The sequence below is a fragment of the Strongylocentrotus purpuratus genome, unplaced genomic scaffold (genome assembly GCF_000002235.5).
Source record: "Strongylocentrotus purpuratus isolate Spur 01 unplaced genomic scaffold, Spur_5.0 spur5_scaffold_14, whole genome shotgun sequence".
Classification (NCBI taxonomy): Eukaryota; Metazoa; Echinodermata; class Echinoidea; order Camarodonta; family Strongylocentrotidae; genus Strongylocentrotus; species Strongylocentrotus purpuratus.
In genome coordinates, this window is record NW_022145599.1 from 28,895,100 (window position 1) to 28,912,628 (window position 17,529).

A 17,529-nucleotide genomic window follows, 5' to 3' on the forward strand; every position below is an offset into this window, starting at 1 on the left:
GAGTGACACTTACCTGGGGTAAGAGTGCATGCAGTTAATATCCTGATGGCATGGGAGAGCTCCCCTCTTAGGTTAGCACCATTGGATGAGCGCAGAGCATCTAGCATCGACTCCACATAGGCCTGCCCCTCTCCATCCACATCAAATTGATCAAAAGCCTGTCACAAGTGAAGAAACAGAAAAAATTTAAAAAACTGTGCTTCTAAAGCGCTTACCACCAAAGCGCTATAACAAACAAAATACAATGATAAACAATTTACATATTAAACAAAACAAAAAGAAAATGCAAATAAACCTACAAATAAGAATAAATATTAATATTAACTTAATCATCAAAAGCAATTTTGAATAAATGTGTCTTAAGATCTCTGCAAGGATATTCTACATGTACTTGTAATGACACATACTGGGAATAAAATCTGTACATTAAAGTTGTTAATAAAGTGCATTGGACTCCTCTTACTACAATTGACATAGTTTCAAAATCATCTATTTCCACTATACAATTAATAAATAATAATGGCTGAATAATAATAGTAGCAATGTCGTTTTTAACATGACAGACAAATTTTCCTCCGAGTATAAACTGAAATCCGGACATTGGCAGCTAGTTTGGTTCTAATTTTGAGCTGGGAGACATTTTTACTCATGCCGGTGCTCTTCCGGGCACGGGTGAGCATCGACCGGCACAGTGCCAGGTGAAGGGGCATAAATCGACACTTTGAAAAGAAAAAAAACATGGCTGCTCTGTATACATGTACGTAGAGGTGTTGTGGCGTAGTGGATAAGTCGTCGGACTGTGAATCACAGGGTCCGCGGTTCAAGTCCCGCCGCGGCACTAATGTCCTTTGGCAAGACATTGATCTACACTTGCCACTCTCCACCCAGGTGTTAAATGGGTACCAGTAGGAAGGAATTCCTTGAAATGCTGTGAGCGTCGAAATCAGCAGCCTTGCATAGCCGGGTAATGTTGGAGCGCCTTGAGGACCTTGCAAGGTAGATACGTGCGCTATATAAGAATCCAATATTATTATTATTATTATTACGAGTTACCGGACACGTGTAGTTGTCTAACGGACATGTACACGTCACAGCCTTAGTTAAGTGTAGCTCTTTTTGAGCTCTCGGGAGCATTATTGCTCACCACTCCCATGTATCATTTTTCGTTGGTACTGTAGATGTTTATGGCGTTCATTCTTGATTTAATTACTCACGATTGTACACTCCTCGCGGCTGACTCCTCTGTTCATGAGGACATCACAGAACTGAGTGAGAGAGATGGTTTCCTCGCTGCGTTGGTACCGCTCCTCCAGCCATCGGACCAGGTGACCATGGTGCTGCTGAACCACCGTCTCAGGGACATCATCTCTGTGCGGTAGACATGAAATAAATAATGATGATACACAACATTTATTAGGCACTTGGTACGGTTGTTTCTAAGCGCACCATTGTCTGACTACAAATCACCAACCAAAACTTATAATAAACACACAAATTATGTTCCGTATTCAATAAATCATGCATATATAATTATAATTAAAGTGATAAAAATAAAAATGAGATCAAACAAAGGAATAAGATGGTGTGCACCTCCTTTGACCTACTCACAACTGCGCCTGTGTAGAATATCATTAATGAACTAAAAAGGTGCCTTTTCAGCAAGGACTTAAAATGGTCAAGGGATTGAGTATTATAGATAATTATATAGACCGGTTTACTAAGATATTCAAATTATGGCTGTTTCTTTCCTGGGGACCTAATGACAGGGTATTCTATTAACTTGTTATTAATGAATGAACTACAAAACTTGGAATCCAGTCTCCATATATTACTTGTTGCTATGTCAGTAAGGCTGTGAAGGGTAGTCGAATGCTCGAGTACCCGCACGGTTGACAACTACTCGCGTACCCGAATATTCGGCCGCAAAAAACAAAAAACAAAAAAAATGTCCAGGCCGACGCTTACCCGTGCCTGGGTGAGCGGCGGCCGCTGGCATGGTGCCGTCGGTAAAAATGTTTCCCAACTCAAGCACTGTCAAACTCACCACTCAGAAACTGGGACCAAATGTCTGGATTTCTGCTTGGACTTGGAGGAAAATGGATTATTCTGCCATCTTTGGTTTTTAAAACAGCATTGTTCACTGTTATTATTATTATTAAATCGGCGCCTTCAACTGCAACTCAAAGTAAAATTGCATGCGTTTTCGGCGACAGAACTGGGATACTGCCCCAGTGGTATGTATGGTGGTGGCAAAAAAAAAAAAATCAACAAAAAAAAATCAACAAAAATCAACAAAAATCAACAAAAAAAAACAAAAAACAAAAACATGGCGTCCGAATACTCGAGTATTCGCCTGTAAGCATGGGAGTGTACTCGGATACCCCATTACACTGTTGTGCACAGCCTTATATGTCAGGCAAGCATTGGGCAAGCTTCCAGATTGTCAAGAGCGACCTTTCTTTTAAAGCCTATCTGCACTAGTTAGACCAGGAGGGATTAGACTTCCTTGCATGGTCACTGACAGGTGGTTATCAAATTAGCTCTCAATGAACATAAGAAAAAGGGGATCATTGGGGACCACCGAGTATCGCTTAAGCATCGTTTGCTACATAGAGGGCGCAAGCAGCTACAAGTAGTACAGTCCCGCTTAAAACAGTATGCATTAAAACAAAAATATGGTAGTTAACCGGTCTACTCCTGCAGTTTCCAAAGGCAAATTAGAAATGAATACCTTGTTTCTAGTCCTGTTCTTTTTTCTCAAAAAAAATGAGGAGGGGATTCCATGATATTTGATAGTACTATACGTAGCAATAGTACTGGGTTAATGTCAATACAATTTTGTAACATAATTTCAATTCAATTGCAGAGCTGCCAACCATTACGTTTTTCCCAGAATTATAACGTTATTTTTCTCAAAATTATAACAGTATTTTCTCAAAATTATAACATTATTTTCTCCAAATTATTGTAGTACATGTACGTTTTTTCTTCATAAAAAAGTTTTTTTTTTAATTTTTTTTGTTTATTTGTTGTTGCACATACCGCACATCAACCAAATGCCCTAAAATGTTGATCACTACTTCAATAGAAAACTAGGGTTAAAACATTATTGAAGAGAACAATGTTCTCAAAAAGAATGAAAAGCTAATAATGCCAACAAAAAAACTATATACTTGTAAATAAACTATTTCTGCATTGGAAGTGTGTCGCCCGTGGTTGTAAGTTTCGTTTTAATGAATTCCTTTTTTTTGCTTAAAATTCCTTTTTTTTTGCTTGACATTCCTTTTTTGGGGGGGTTGCACTAAGGTTTGGCAGCTCTGCAATTGCACACCAAAGGCTCCAAACATTGGAAAAATGCATTAATAACTTCTATGAACCCCATTGTCTAAATTTTTAATCAGATTTTTATTTAATTTTATTTAATTTTATTTCAGACTAAATTATCAAATAGCATTAGAATTGAAGAGAGTCAAACAAATAGAAGGAGGAATTGTCAAAAATTAATTCTATTTGGCTCTAAATCACTGAAACATCATTTCTGTGCAATATAAATGAATTGAATTGAATTGTAATCACACTTTACCCTCTAAAAAGTACTACTGTACCTATTATTCATCATAGGGCAGGACATATTGTTGTAATTGTCTTTTTTCTTAATTAAATAATAAATTTATTTTATATTACAGTCAAAGTTACAATACATGAATATGAAGACTGCTTAAGGAATTTTTTTTAAAGGCAATATGGGCATGTAGTCTTTACACACATGTACAACTGTACAGGTTAAAATGGTATGTGTTTCCGTGAGAAACTCTGTTCAACGGATAATAAAAATTGTGGTCTTAATTTCATCATGGTCTAAAACTGCTAGCAAAATGATCTATCAGTCTAGAAGGTAATAAGTTATTACAGTACATGTAGTTTTCCTTGTTCATCCTGTTCACTACTGCATTCTTCTTCCCTGTATTGGCAATGGTTAAATTTACCTATGTTACACAGCAATGTCAATTTGGCAGTACATGTACATGTGCTCTGTTGAACGTTGGCATCTACAGACTCATAGATCTACTATGCGCACACTTTCAGTTTCAGTCTTTGTAGATTGCTACTGAACAACCACAAGTTTTATATGTTCATGCACATACAGTATAAAACTTGTTCCTCTAACCATTCCTGGCATTGGTTTCTCAAGGGACGTACAGATCATGGTCACAAATCTTCAGAATTTACATTTTTAAAATTTTATTATTGAAGGAAAAAATATTATCTTAAAGATCATAATAGAGAGACCAATGGAGAGACCATAGATCTACTATGTGCACACTTTCAGTTTCAGTCTTTGTAGCTTAATTGCTGCTGAACATCCACAATTTGTACATATGTTCATGTACATAAACTACATACAGTATACAACTTGTCTCTCATGATATACAGGTCTACAGTATATGTGTGTGTACAAGGAAACCAGCTTGTTTTACCCAAGGAGACATACTGTAGAAGAGGCACAGGTGTGTTATAGTATTAAACCCAGCATGATGTGTACAATACATGTATGGGTCATTCCATAAATTAGGGACCCACTTTGTGACATTTTTGGTGTCCCTGTAATACATAAGGAACCCACACGTATTTGTGGCTCTGAGTAAAGACTTTAAGTAGTGGAGTGAGATTGTAAAGTGATTTCACAGCATAATATTGCATCCTCATACCTAGAATCACTTAACAATCATACCCCATTATTCGAGTCTTTGGTTCCTTATGTAAAGTGGGACACCAAAAATGTCACAAAGTGGGTCCCTAATTTATGGAATTACCCATATGAAAAGGGCTGAAATAGGAAAATACCAGGGCTCAAAATCGGCTTGAAATATATATTTTTATTAAATAGAGATTATTCATAACATTCGAACAGAAATTAAATTTCTTTTTACATCTGTACAGTACCTTATTTTCGAAGCTGCTTCACGTAGAGTCACATGATCGAAGAGCTGGTTTAAGTCAATGTCTCCAAGATTATCAGATTCTAAAAAACAGAAAATAAAAAGTGACAAATTAAATACCAAACTATACAACAGAAAATATTCTATGCTTGGTTTCAAGGTATCACAGAATGTTTTGCACTATGTAAAAGCAGATAATGTTTAGGAGCAGTTAGTCTGCATAGTAATCACTATCTACAATACATGTAAGTTATTAAACCAGAAAATAATATTGCAGAGCCGAATCATAGTTCTGATTGTACTTTCTTTTCACAATGAAACTTGAATTGAATGACACTCAAAGATAAGAGATGGAATGTCAATTTTTTTTTTCAATGTATACAAAATTTGGCTAATAAAATTACGTGCAAGTAAATTGACTAACATGTAATAAACATAATTAACTAGGCCTATAATAAACAATCAATATGTAAAGAAAGAAACAATAAATTTACGAAAATAGTGTTGTCCCAAGTGCACCTAGATACAGCAAACAAGTGCGTACACATAGCATTATAAAAGCTATTCTTTTCAAAAGTTAAAAGTAAATAAACAAGGAAAACGCATTCAGCGGTCTCGCCTGCAATTCGATATGAAAAATTGAGGTTGGGACATTATTTATCGGCAGGGTGGCCAATTAGCAGGCCCTCCAAATTATATCCTCTGAATATAATCAGCATTTTTAAGTGAATATTGTAAGAATATTGTAATAGTAAGAATCATCAGAAGAATTATTTACTATAATTTGTACCAAGATTGGTAACTTTAATGAAAATATGAACAAACATCAAAAATTGATTCATTTATTCTCATTTTAAGTTTTGAAAACATAATCCAAGTCTACTGACCTAAAATGACCTTTGACCTTGACTTTGTGACCTGGAATTTGTGTCACATGATTTGAGATATTTGATAATTCTTGGTACCTACAAGTTTCATGGAATTTGAACAAAAACTTTTGAAATTATGCTAAAAATTCAAAATCTTGATGTGGATGCCAAACAAAGTCTACATGTAAGTGTGCAGACCTGAAATGACATTTGACCTTGACTTTGTCACCTCATGACATGATTGGTGATACTTAATAACCCTCATGTTCAAGTTTCAGTGAACTTATAGTTTCAAAAACTTAACCTTATGTTAAGTCTGTTGTCGTCACCGGAAAAGCGTCTATGTCTTGCTTTTTGCTATGCAGGCAAGACAAAAATGGACAATATATTCAGTCTTCAGTTCTTAGTGAATTTCACCTTAAGCTAGATTTGTTCAGAAGAATATTGGACAAAAATAGAAGTAAATTTTATAATTGAACAAAGTGGATTTTGTCAATAACATCTTAATAAATTACACCAGGGCCCCATTGCATAAAACTTACTATTGATGGTAACTTTGCCATCAATGGCAATGGCAACTACCATGTTTACAGGGCTCAACAGCCAATCAAAATCAGGTTTCTATAGTAGTTACCATTGATGGCAAAGTTACCATCAATGGTAAGTTTTGTGCAAGGGCCCCATAACTTACCAACGGGATGTGTAACTTGTACAGGCTTGTTCTCACAAACTTGCTGCAAATATAACAAAAAAACATGTACATGTAGATAAAAGGGTGAAGTAATATATAATACTGCATGAAAGAGTTCTATTTCAAAGTGAATGATTCTCATGAACATGCAAATTTGGATTGGACATTCATGTCTTCATGTTCGCTGGAGTTTGTAAAAGGAGACAATTAAACTTACGGTCAGTTTGAGGCAATCACTTTTTATTTGTCTTTTCATTATTTAAGGTGGAAGAAAGAATGTTTTATCGTAAATTAATGACAAACAGAAATGACTTGGGTAATGCTGAAAACAAGTGAATAAATATGTATGATGTAGCATCATTTCTTGACAACTCCGAAGCTGCCGAGAAGTTATAATATCAACGAGGGCACAAAATGTTAAAAATGTAATTTACATCGTGTGGCGTGCTGTCGCCGCTGTGGCATGTGAATTAATTTCTATCATGTTTTGTCAGGCTTTGTCAGCAATACAGCAATGCCACAAGGCACAATATCCTCACTTCCAGCTACCGCTATAGCTGGATTGCCAATTTTCGTTGTTTGTAATGTCAGAGACTTTTGTCAGGATAATTATTAGCCTAGCCTTAGAGTCTAGATCTAGACTAGATATTTGGGACTTGGGAGAAAGTCTTCCATTCGGATCGGGATACCAATTTTCTTTATTTACAATTTGCTGCAAAGGGATTACCTTGGCTAAAAATGAAAATATGAGCCGATCTATAGGTCTATATCTCGTATTTTGATATGTATTGTAAGGCCTAAACTTCTGAATAATGTGTTCTAGATCTAGATCTAGATTTTTATTATTTTTTTAAAATATTTTTTCTTCAAACTTGCTAATGCTAGACCTATTAAACTAAAGCTCCACCCTAATCATCTAGATCTCATTCCCCTCATGACATCATCAGTCATCAATGAGCGAACTTGAGCCTAACCATTAACCACTAGGCTCTAGCAAATAGCTGGCCGGTGCCTGCCCGGACTGTGGCCGGCCAACATGAGCAGGCCTCCGCCTCCCGGGCCCGTGTACTGAGAATCATCTCCTGCACACAGTTCAGCTCCAGCTACAGACACAGTGCATTGCGCAGTCGGCTCACAGACCCTCACGATCACCGACAATACATGCATGTCATGTCAGACAGTGAGACAGTGCAACAAAAACTTACCGTTTCAAAGTCGCTGTTTTCCTCATCACTTTCACTACCACTAGCACTGCTACTAGCACTACTCCCCATGGTTTCCCAAATAGGAAAGCTTTTGAAAGTTGACTTCAACAGTAACGTTCCTGATATCGCCTAAATAGAACATTTGGAAAATTATCTGGAACTAGAGAAGGACAAGGGCGCAGACATATTGGATGACGTCATTGATAAAAATGTGCATTGCTTAAAAATATTGCGCCGCCTAGCCCCCAACATTTTAGGAACAAAATTGTAAATAATAGGGAAAAAAGGTGGCAGATCCAGAAGTCTTTTCTACGATTAATTAAACTTATCGAAATCATTTCACACCTCTCAATCCATAAAAGCACATCAAAAACGAGTAGTGTAGATCTAGATATAGATCTAGATTTAAAGTAATAAATTATTTAACTATAGAGAGTTAAAAAAAATATAATAAAAGTTTCGGTCGGGATACCGTGTCAGACACCACCTGAAATTTTGTGGGTCAATTTTTCCATGGGCTAAATTTTGTCAGAAGACAGAGCCTTGCCAGGGGTGTAAGGATGCACCCCCCCCCCCCCCCCATCCCGAATTGTATTTAGGCGATTGCGTGTACATTGAGCGTAGCGCTCAAGTGAGCTGTCAGGAAACTTTATGAACAGAAAAATTATCTCAGTTACCATAGAAATAAGGCATGGATCAAGCGAGGCTGATGCTCTAGCCCCCCCCCCCCCCCCCCCCCACACACACACAGGGAAGAGAGAGCGACGGAAGAAGGTAGGAGGGAAAAAAGATAAAAGAAGGCAAGAGAGAGAGAGAGAGTTAGATAGAGAGAGAGAGAGAGAGAGAGAGAGAGAGAGAGAATAATAACCCCATCGGCACCGCAAGCTGCATAATTATGCATAAATCCTGCAAACGTTCATCGGGGACGGATCGACCGCGGCCCTCCGAGAGCAAAATGATTTTCAATGTGCAAATGTCAATAGATGAATAACAGTTTTTAGTTGGCTACCGGTCAAATTATTTTGTAGGCTCTGAATAACTAATATTGTTAAAGCTCGATAGCATTCAGTGGCTCCGCCCACATGATCCCTCCGCAGCCGCCAGCCGGGCTATATTATATGCCCACTGAACGACAGGGGCTCAGTACCCCTGCAATCCATGCGCCCCTGGACCCCATTCGTGTTAGAAGTAGTTCCCAAGACAACCCTTTGTTGTATAAGATTGCCCTTAAGAGAAAGTACTTTGTGTGTTGAAGGTTCTGACTTCCTTACCCCTGGACACATGTTATAAGTTCAAAAGAGCAGCTGAATAAACAAGCATTTGAGATGGACTTTTTTTGGGGGGGGGGGGTGAGGTGGATGAGAACTCATTGATGTTTACGGTCATTTAATCAAGGTCGGGTCATCTTGAAAGAGTGCTTCCTCTACTTCTTTTGAAGGGTCGCATTCTATTGATAACAATGTTACATTGCTGCGGTAAGTAAAGCCCTTTTTGGTATTAAAAATGATGGCACTCAGTTTCCTCACGACATTATACCGGAAGATGGCTCCTTTATGAGTGGAGTATAACACGTCAAGATACATGATGTGAAAGGGGCACATTTCTTATATCAAAATGACTTTGTATACGTGCAGGAAGGGCATATTTTGATACCAAGAACTTGAGAACGATTTATGCAAAGGGACACTCTTCTCTTTAGTAATTTGGGGGACTGTGTGTTTCCACATAATAAAGGCTCCTTTAATTCTCTAGAGCATGAGATATAAGCCTATGGCTCTTATAACTTCAAGAGTACACATTTTGTAAGCGACAAACAATATATATCGGACAAAAGGGGCACTCAGCTATAGTATCAGGAGAGAAATGAGAAAAGTATCAAATGGCACTTGTTAGAAAGGAAAAGGGGCGCATGTATCATCTTATCTTACTAGAAAATGGGTAATTGTCTGAAACTAAAGGGCACTTGTCAGAAAGGAAAAGGAACACTTCATTTGAAATAGGGTATTTATCAACATTGAAATTATGGCACTTTAATTTCCTAGGGTAAAAGTCTTATAATTATCAAAACTAAACAGGGGCAATTTCCGATTTAAAAGGTGGCACTTATAACTTAAGGGAATGGAGCACCGTTATAAAAACTAAAAAGGGAAACCTTTCGGTCAAAAGGGCGCTTCCTATATGTCAAAGGGGCCGGGGGGTACTTTAGGGGTAGGCCTACTTGAAAATGTAGTGAGCACTTAAAATGAATTCTTTCCTCTTTGTTTTGCTCAACACCACCCACCCCCCCCCCCCCCGCCCCCCCCCCCCCCCCCCTTTCAGCAAAAAAAAAAAAGAAGGTTATGCATGTTTGGCGGAAAGTTTTTTTCACTTGAATCGGGAGACTCTTAAAGCGGGAGAGGGAGGAAGGGCGTGGTCCGGGGCGTGGTAGCGGGATTCTCCCGCTACGAGCTGGTGGAACGGCGGGAGAATGAGGCGTGGAGGCCGCTGAGACTCCCTCTAAAATCCGGGAGGTAATGATTGTCTATAGAAACTAGTGGGTGGTCAAAGCTACGAAGACAATGTGGATTGCTACGGTCGACGTCCTTTTAATGCACTGCCTTGATCGAATGGACGTCACACGTATCATCAGTCCACGCACTTTTGTACCGCTACGTCTTATGCAGTTTTTTTAAAGTGATTCTGATCAGGTAGGATTAATAATTTCCTTTAGACGGTGCTCTGATTGATATTAGAAAAAAAGGAAACCTTAAAATATATTTAAAAATTAAAAGCTTTACGAAGATGTGTCATGAAATTTGAATGAATTTGACATCCTTCAAATTTTGTGTAACCTTTAGTCTGAACCGTGTCATCTTTTCAATCACACCCAAACTCTGCGGTCTGACTGTGTTTCCAAATAAAAGTTCTCATCGGTTTTTCTCGAAACGGCGCGTGCGCCTGCGCGCGCGTTCTTCTAACTTCCGCAAATACGGAAATGGTGTGTATATTCCACATTGCATTAGAGAAAATATACCAAGAAGTTTCGCAACGAATTGGCCAAAACGACAGGAAAACAAGAAGAGAACATCTTAAAGCCTAACCAAGTGGGACGCGAGTTCGAATCTGACTGTAAACTTTCTTGGAAACGATAATTAATTGAAGGGCCACTATCGACATTGTTGACGTTGAGTTGGGGTTTGAAGTAGCACAACACAGGCGTGTACAAACTGATTCATTGCAAATCCTGTACCTGTGGTGGTGCATGCAACAGAATAGTGCAGCGTGACACCGACAGCATTGTTGCCAAACTCGAAAGAGCAAATTGGCATCAATTAAACATCCAATACAATACCGGAGATCTGTTTTGTATGATGAACATTCATTGACCACGATTAACTTGAAAGTATGGAGTACGTTGCTCTCTTCGATTTTTCACCATCAAAGGAAGAGCAAGATGAACTTGCCTTCAAGAAAGGCGAAGTATTGAAGGTAGATCATTTTGATAGTGATACTTAAAAAATGATAGAGAGTTAATTACATTACTAACTTACTAGGACCAGAGTAGACTAAGACTAACTAACTACGAAGTAAGTAAGTGTTGGAAAAATATGAGTAATTAGTCATGGAATGAAGTCTGGACTGGAGATTCATGATCAATAATGACTCGTACATTTTTACCAGCATCCGAGAATAAGGTTCGTCTGCATAAACGAGAATACCCTCGTATTCGCAAATGCGGACAAATTGCGTCCTAAAAATTATCTTTGGTGCTCTGCGGGTTCGGTTTCCAGATCCGCCCGCTGCCGCTGGCAATGCGAAAAACAAAATCTGCGTAGAATAAAATAACCCCCAGTTCAACGTCTACTTTTATGGGATGGGTTGTCTGTCTTCCCAAGGATTTATCGCTCATAACATGAAAGTCTCTGTACAAAGTCAATGTGAAATGCTTCAAGAAAATCATCGCAGAATCCGTTTTTCGCCTTGCGAATGCGCAGATCGGAATGCTTCCATATTTTTAGGGCTCCAAGCTGTTGATGAAAATTCCAACGCTGGTCGCACAATTGATAAAGGGTCACAATCTTTTCTTCATTTAACTTTGATTTGTAAAACAACAACAAAACAAAGCCATCTTGCGACGAGCAAAAGCTTGAACATGCGTGGATGGGGACAAATTATTCATCATAATAACTCCCAGAGTCCCAGATCTGTGTGATGAGAAACCTCTTGAATGATATTTCTGTTCACTGAATAACATTCCTGCAATGCACCTCTAATTCTCAGTACCATACATTTTTCAATATTGAAATCTAACGGCCAGAGCTTGCCACAGATAATCTTGGAGAATATCACAATCATGTTTTGTCTCGATCCATCTCTACACTTTGGTGTCATCGGCAAACCTCTTCGCTGTAGAGGTCACCATTTCTGGGATGTCATTCACGTAAAACAGAAAAAGCAAGGGCCCTAGAATGGACCCTTGCGATACTCCAGTCCACTTGTCATGTCTTTCCGAGATGACACACCATTTCTAAGAACAACTCTCTGCCTGCATCATTCAAGAAAGCTCTCTATCCAATCCAATACTTGTCCATGTATTCCAAGTTGTTTCAATTTGTACAGAAGCCGTCGATGTGGAACAAGTCGAAAGCCTTTGTCCAGTCATAAAGACACACAAGAAGTTGAGTAGTGCACGAACATCCTTGGTGAAAACCATGGTGATGGCATGAAATTATAGTATTGATTGATGCATGTTCAGTTAACTTGTCACAAATAATTTTCTCCAAGATCTTCACTATTTGACTTGTAAGAGAGACTTGTAAGAGAGACTGTTCTGTAACTGTTCGGCAGTAGTCGAGATCCTTTCTTGAAAGGGGTGTGATGTTTGCATCCTTTAAAATTCTTGAGGGATTTGACCGGTCTGTCATGATTGCTTACCAGGTAAATAACAATACTCGGAGGCTTGTCAAAATCAGGAATGATCTTTAAAGATATCGACATGTATCCTGTCGGGACCACAAGATTTGTTCAAGTGGAGTTTGTACAGTTTTTCATGAACTGTATTCACAGAGAGTTCAATGTACTCATAGATAGGATTTATGTCAGAGGTTTTTGGAATCTGAACAGAGGATCTGTCACGGATGGAAGAATGGGCTGAGAAATGGCAGCTTCGCTTTCATCCTGATAAGTGTACTGTTTTAAGGCTTGGGAAGTTACCAGCAGATGCCTCTACAGGCTATTGTATGAAAAAGGGGACAGACTCTGTAACACTATCTGTTACCAAAGTAGAAAAGGACCTACATGTAGGTGTCCTTGTAGATTCACAACTATCATTTAAAGATCACGTCTCCCAAACAGTTCTCAAAGCAAATCGAGTACTTGGAGTTATCCGTAGGACATTTATGTACCTAAATACTGACACTATGCCGTTTTTGTTTAAAGGCCTCGTTAGGCCCATATTAGAATACGGACAGGCCGCATGGTCCCCGTACAGACTAGGAGAACAGAGGATGTTGGAAAGCGTACAAAGACGTGCAACAAAGATTATTCCTGGCCTTAGAAATTTATCTTACAAGGAGCGCTTGACCAAACTCCAATTACCAACTCTTGTTCACAGGCGTAGAAGGGGGGACATGATCGATGTGTACAAGTACTTGAATGGCTTGTACAATGTGCAAGAGATTCCCTTTAAGTTGAGTACAGAAGATAGAACTCGAGGTCACTGTAGAAAACTAGAAAAGAAATATTCAAGACTAGATATCAGAAAATACTTTTTTAGCAATAGAGTCGTGGAGCTGTGGAACAGTCTCCCAGAAAATGTTGTGGCAGCTGGGTCAGTCAACTCATTCAAGAATAGACTGGATAGTCACTGGTCAAAGAACGCAAGCCTTCTGTATGAGCCGGTCTAGGTGTTGTCTGTTGTTTCATGTTTTACACAACCTCCTCCCTCCACAAATCGCAGTTCCCTGGAAGAATCCTGGATCGATGAACAGGCTTAGACCTATAACATCGTGTATTAAAGTAAAGTAAGTAAGTAGAAGGGAGCTGCTGATCAACTGCTTCAGTCTTCAAAACACTCACGAAAAGTTCTTTAGAATTTCTGCCTTATTCTGATCATCTGTTATCTTACTACCATCATGCTCCAAAACCTCAACACTTGCTGAACATCGTGAAAAATGTCTTTCAAAATTATAGAATTTCTTGGGTTCTGACTTGATCTGGTTAATTAAAAATGTCTCATAATCCACTTTCGCTTCACGCACTACCTTATCAGTATGAGACTTAATAGATGGTCATATTGGTCTTGGTGAGCACAAAGACTAGTTTTTCTGGCTTTCACAGCTGCTGACCTCTTCGCTTTCTTGGCTCATTTCATCGACCTGTAACTCATCCATTGTGGCTTATGACATTGTCCTGATTTCACCAGCTTCGTTGGAATAAATTTCTCTATCCATTCTTGATACTTCATCGAGTTTGACTATGGCATCACAGGATCTGCTCTGAATTGGATAATTAATATCCTACATGTACTTGGAGGGATGCAGCCAGGAGGTTATTGTTGATTGTGCCTGCAGGGAATAATTTTCCTCAAATTTTTTGATTAGCAATTTCAGCCGATGGATGAATATTTAAAATGAAATTCTGTACATTTCTATGGAAGAAAACTGCTACACAAAAGATATTTTGTATAGCAGTCATGCAAAAATGCATAGCAAATTGCGATGCGATACCAGGAAAATTATTCCTTGGCCTGTTCCAAACCCTTATCTTTCCCTTGTGGTGTTTTTCTGTGTTTTTTGTGGGGCTCATGTACATGTACACTGTACATGTACATGTATGTAGTTACGTCTCATATAGTGGTCCTTTGGGAATGATCATCAGCCCACATTGTGGCGTCCAACATGCAACCTACATGTATGCTGATGATACCCGAATAAAACTAATCACGAGTTCATCAGATCAAGGAAATGTCATGCAAAGACTCTGTACTCGTACACTGTATTAATGATTTAAAGAGATGATTGCTGGAAAACAAACTTCAGCTCCATGAACTCAAAAGTAAAAAATTTAATGTTTTGTAACACCGGACTTCTTCCCTGCCTTGACTTGGATCCAGGGAGCATTACTGGTTCAAGAAGAGTTTAATACCTCAGAGTTATAATTGACAATTACATGTATCTTGCCCTAAATCAACCCATCAGAAATATCTGCAGATGTGATTCATGGGGCACCAATATAATTTGGTCAGATTAGGAAGTTTCTTGACACTTCAGCCACCGGATGAATAGTTCATGCCTCTTTTTCTTCTTATTCGGCTATTGCAATGGTTTGCTTGCTGGTCTCCTCCCCTCTCACTTTGCACCCCTTCGGAGAACACAAAATACTGCCACTAGACTAGTTACCCGTACTCAAAGAGTCTGAACACATTACCCCTGTTTTACAATCCCTACACTGGCTCCAGATCCATGACAAAATCATATTCAAAGTCCTTTTTGTTTACAAAGTCAATCACGACCCTGCTCCATCCTACCTTCAAGACCTTGGTTCTCTTCCTTTAGCATCTGTTTCTTCAGCAGACATCTGTCTCTGCCACTGCAGTCCATCTCCAGCTATAATGATAGTGGCTTATATTATAATTATAAAGTTGTGCATATCATATACATTTACAACTGTACATGTAACTCTAATGGGCATCTGAGGAGTAAGAGATTTGGTCTCAGAATACCAGTTTATTTTCTAGACAAAATTTGCTCAGAACACCACCCTGGTCTCCACACTAATGATTAAACGTGTAGACAATCAGATTTTGAAATCCATGGTGACTGATAAAATTGTATTTAATACTTCAATTCTTATTATGTGTCAAAATTCATTTTATTTAATGAATAAGTTATGTTGTTTATGCTTGGTGTGGCGATTGTGGCCAATTGTCAATGTGCACATGTACAATGTATTTTACACCATAGTGTTATGCTGCCATCTGCGAGGGAATACTGTTAGTCTTAATTTGTACATGTACATGTATGTTAAAGAGTTGACAGGTGTGTATGGCTGTTAAAACAGTTGGAATAATCTGTTGTGATTTACATGTATGAATTGTTCTTAATGCTGCTACATCTTTGGCAGTATCACCTACATGTACATGTATGTACATGTAGATCTGAACAAATATTATGGTCATGATGAAACTTTTAATTTGCTGCCCTCTACTGCTGTACCACTGCCAGCAACAATAGTTTGTTGGCATAAATTAAACGGTGTTTAGTATACATGGATCTCTTTTTTTTTCTTCTTTCAGGTGATCAAAAGAGAAGACAGACATTGGTTGCTTGCCCATCAAGGAGCAAAACAAGGATTAGTACCAGAAAACTATCTGAAAATTGAGAAATCACACCCGTAAGTCATGTTCTGGGCCTCTTTATTTCTTTGACATGTTCAGTGAAAAGGCCATTTTCATAGTGAAATTAATTTTAAATGCATATACATGTACCTGTATATACATGTATGCAGGGCTCGACACAACAGATGCCAGGGATACATAGGCACCCAAAATCCAAGACTAGACCCCCCCCCCCCCCCAAAAAAAAGGAAAGGAAAAAAAAAGACTGGTGGTTATCTCATCAACTCAGCTCTCAATCAACATAAGAAAAAGAAGACCGTAGTGGGGCTTTAGTAAATAAATAAATAAATTAATTAATTACATTTTTAAAATAAATAAATGAATGAAAATTAATAACAAATGAAATAAATAAGGAATTGTATACATGGCTCATGCGCAATGACTGTATAAAGTTGCATCCAGACAACTTTCAAAAAGTTTGTGTGGAGCCCTGGTAAATGCATGTATGTCTTTGTGAAGTGCCTACAGTAATTACATGTACAGTGTATGAATTATTTCATTCACCAGTTATAAATTATTCTATTTCAATAGTCAGAATGCAAATTGCATATTATTACATGTGTTTTTAGGTAGGGCAAGCCTAAATGGTCGTCCTACCTAGCCATGCAATTGGCATTCTGACTAATGAACTACAATAATGTATAACAGGCAAATGTAATTATATTTTGTAGCTCGTTGCTATTATAAAGTAAACTTGCATAAACTTGAATATATTTTGGAAATACCGGTAATATTAAATACCGGTAATAATATTACCGGTATTTCCAATATAAGTGTATGTATTTTGAGTGGATATTTGTCAGCTCTCGTGTCGTTTCATGTTTTGCATTCATGTATTCACGACAGAAGTTTTAAAAAAGTATTCTAGCAAACTTTTTGGAATAAGAATCGTAGATTGTGGGAAGTTGGGACAGTACATGTACTGTACAGGTATATTTTGTACTGTATACAACTCAAATGTGAGATCTGAAGTTGTTCTGCAAGAGAAACATGTACACTGTACAAGCCTTAGACGATGCCAAGGACAATGGGCCCTGTCCATTGTCATGTCACAAAAGCCAAGGTCACACTCCTATAAACGCATACACTGTTTGATAAAATTCAACTTGTATGGAGGCACTTAAAGAGAAGGTTGAGTTCTGGGAAGAGGTGAAATAAAATTTGTGAGCCTATCATTGTTATTATGCATGTGTGGAACAACATTAGATAAAAAATGTTCCCTGAAAAGCATGGCTCTTTAAATGCCTTATTATTCTCAATATGGCATGTAACAGCATAAAAATCAGGACAGATTTTTATGCCACATGTTCGTGTAGTCCCAAATACATGTGTACAGCGCTTGTAACTTTACCAAGACTGGGCCAAATTTCTTATCATTTTGATGATTCCAGAACCTTGCAGTACACATCAATACTATTATTAACATGTACATGCTAGATGATCAACC

The 17,529-nt window shown here is 38.2% G+C and overlaps 2 protein-coding genes across 2 annotated transcripts in view; one reads left to right on the forward strand and one right to left on the reverse strand.

Moving 5' to 3' along the window:
* Positions 1–7,906, reverse strand: part of LOC100889891 (zinc finger ZZ-type and EF-hand domain-containing protein 1) — a 78,187-nt gene extending 70,281 nt beyond the window's left edge. Inside the window, 5 exon segments of the mRNA XM_030984635.1 lie at positions 14–158; positions 1,215–1,368; positions 4,945–5,023; positions 6,501–6,543; positions 7,706–7,906. Coding sequence (XP_030840495.1) covers positions 14–158; positions 1,215–1,368; positions 4,945–5,023; positions 6,501–6,543; positions 7,706–7,774 — 490 coding nt within the window. The 5' untranslated portion in view covers positions 7,775–7,906.
* Positions 7,907–10,647: 2,741 nt separating this feature from the next.
* Positions 10,648–17,529, forward strand: part of LOC580900 (protein enhancer of sevenless 2B) — a 36,641-nt gene continuing 29,759 nt past the window's right edge. Inside the window, exons 1-2 of the mRNA XM_030984636.1 lie at positions 10,648–11,173; positions 15,981–16,078. Coding sequence (XP_030840496.1) covers positions 11,090–11,173; positions 15,981–16,078 — 182 coding nt within the window. The 5' untranslated portion in view covers positions 10,648–11,089. The remainder of the gene's footprint in view (positions 11,174–15,980; positions 16,079–17,529) is intronic.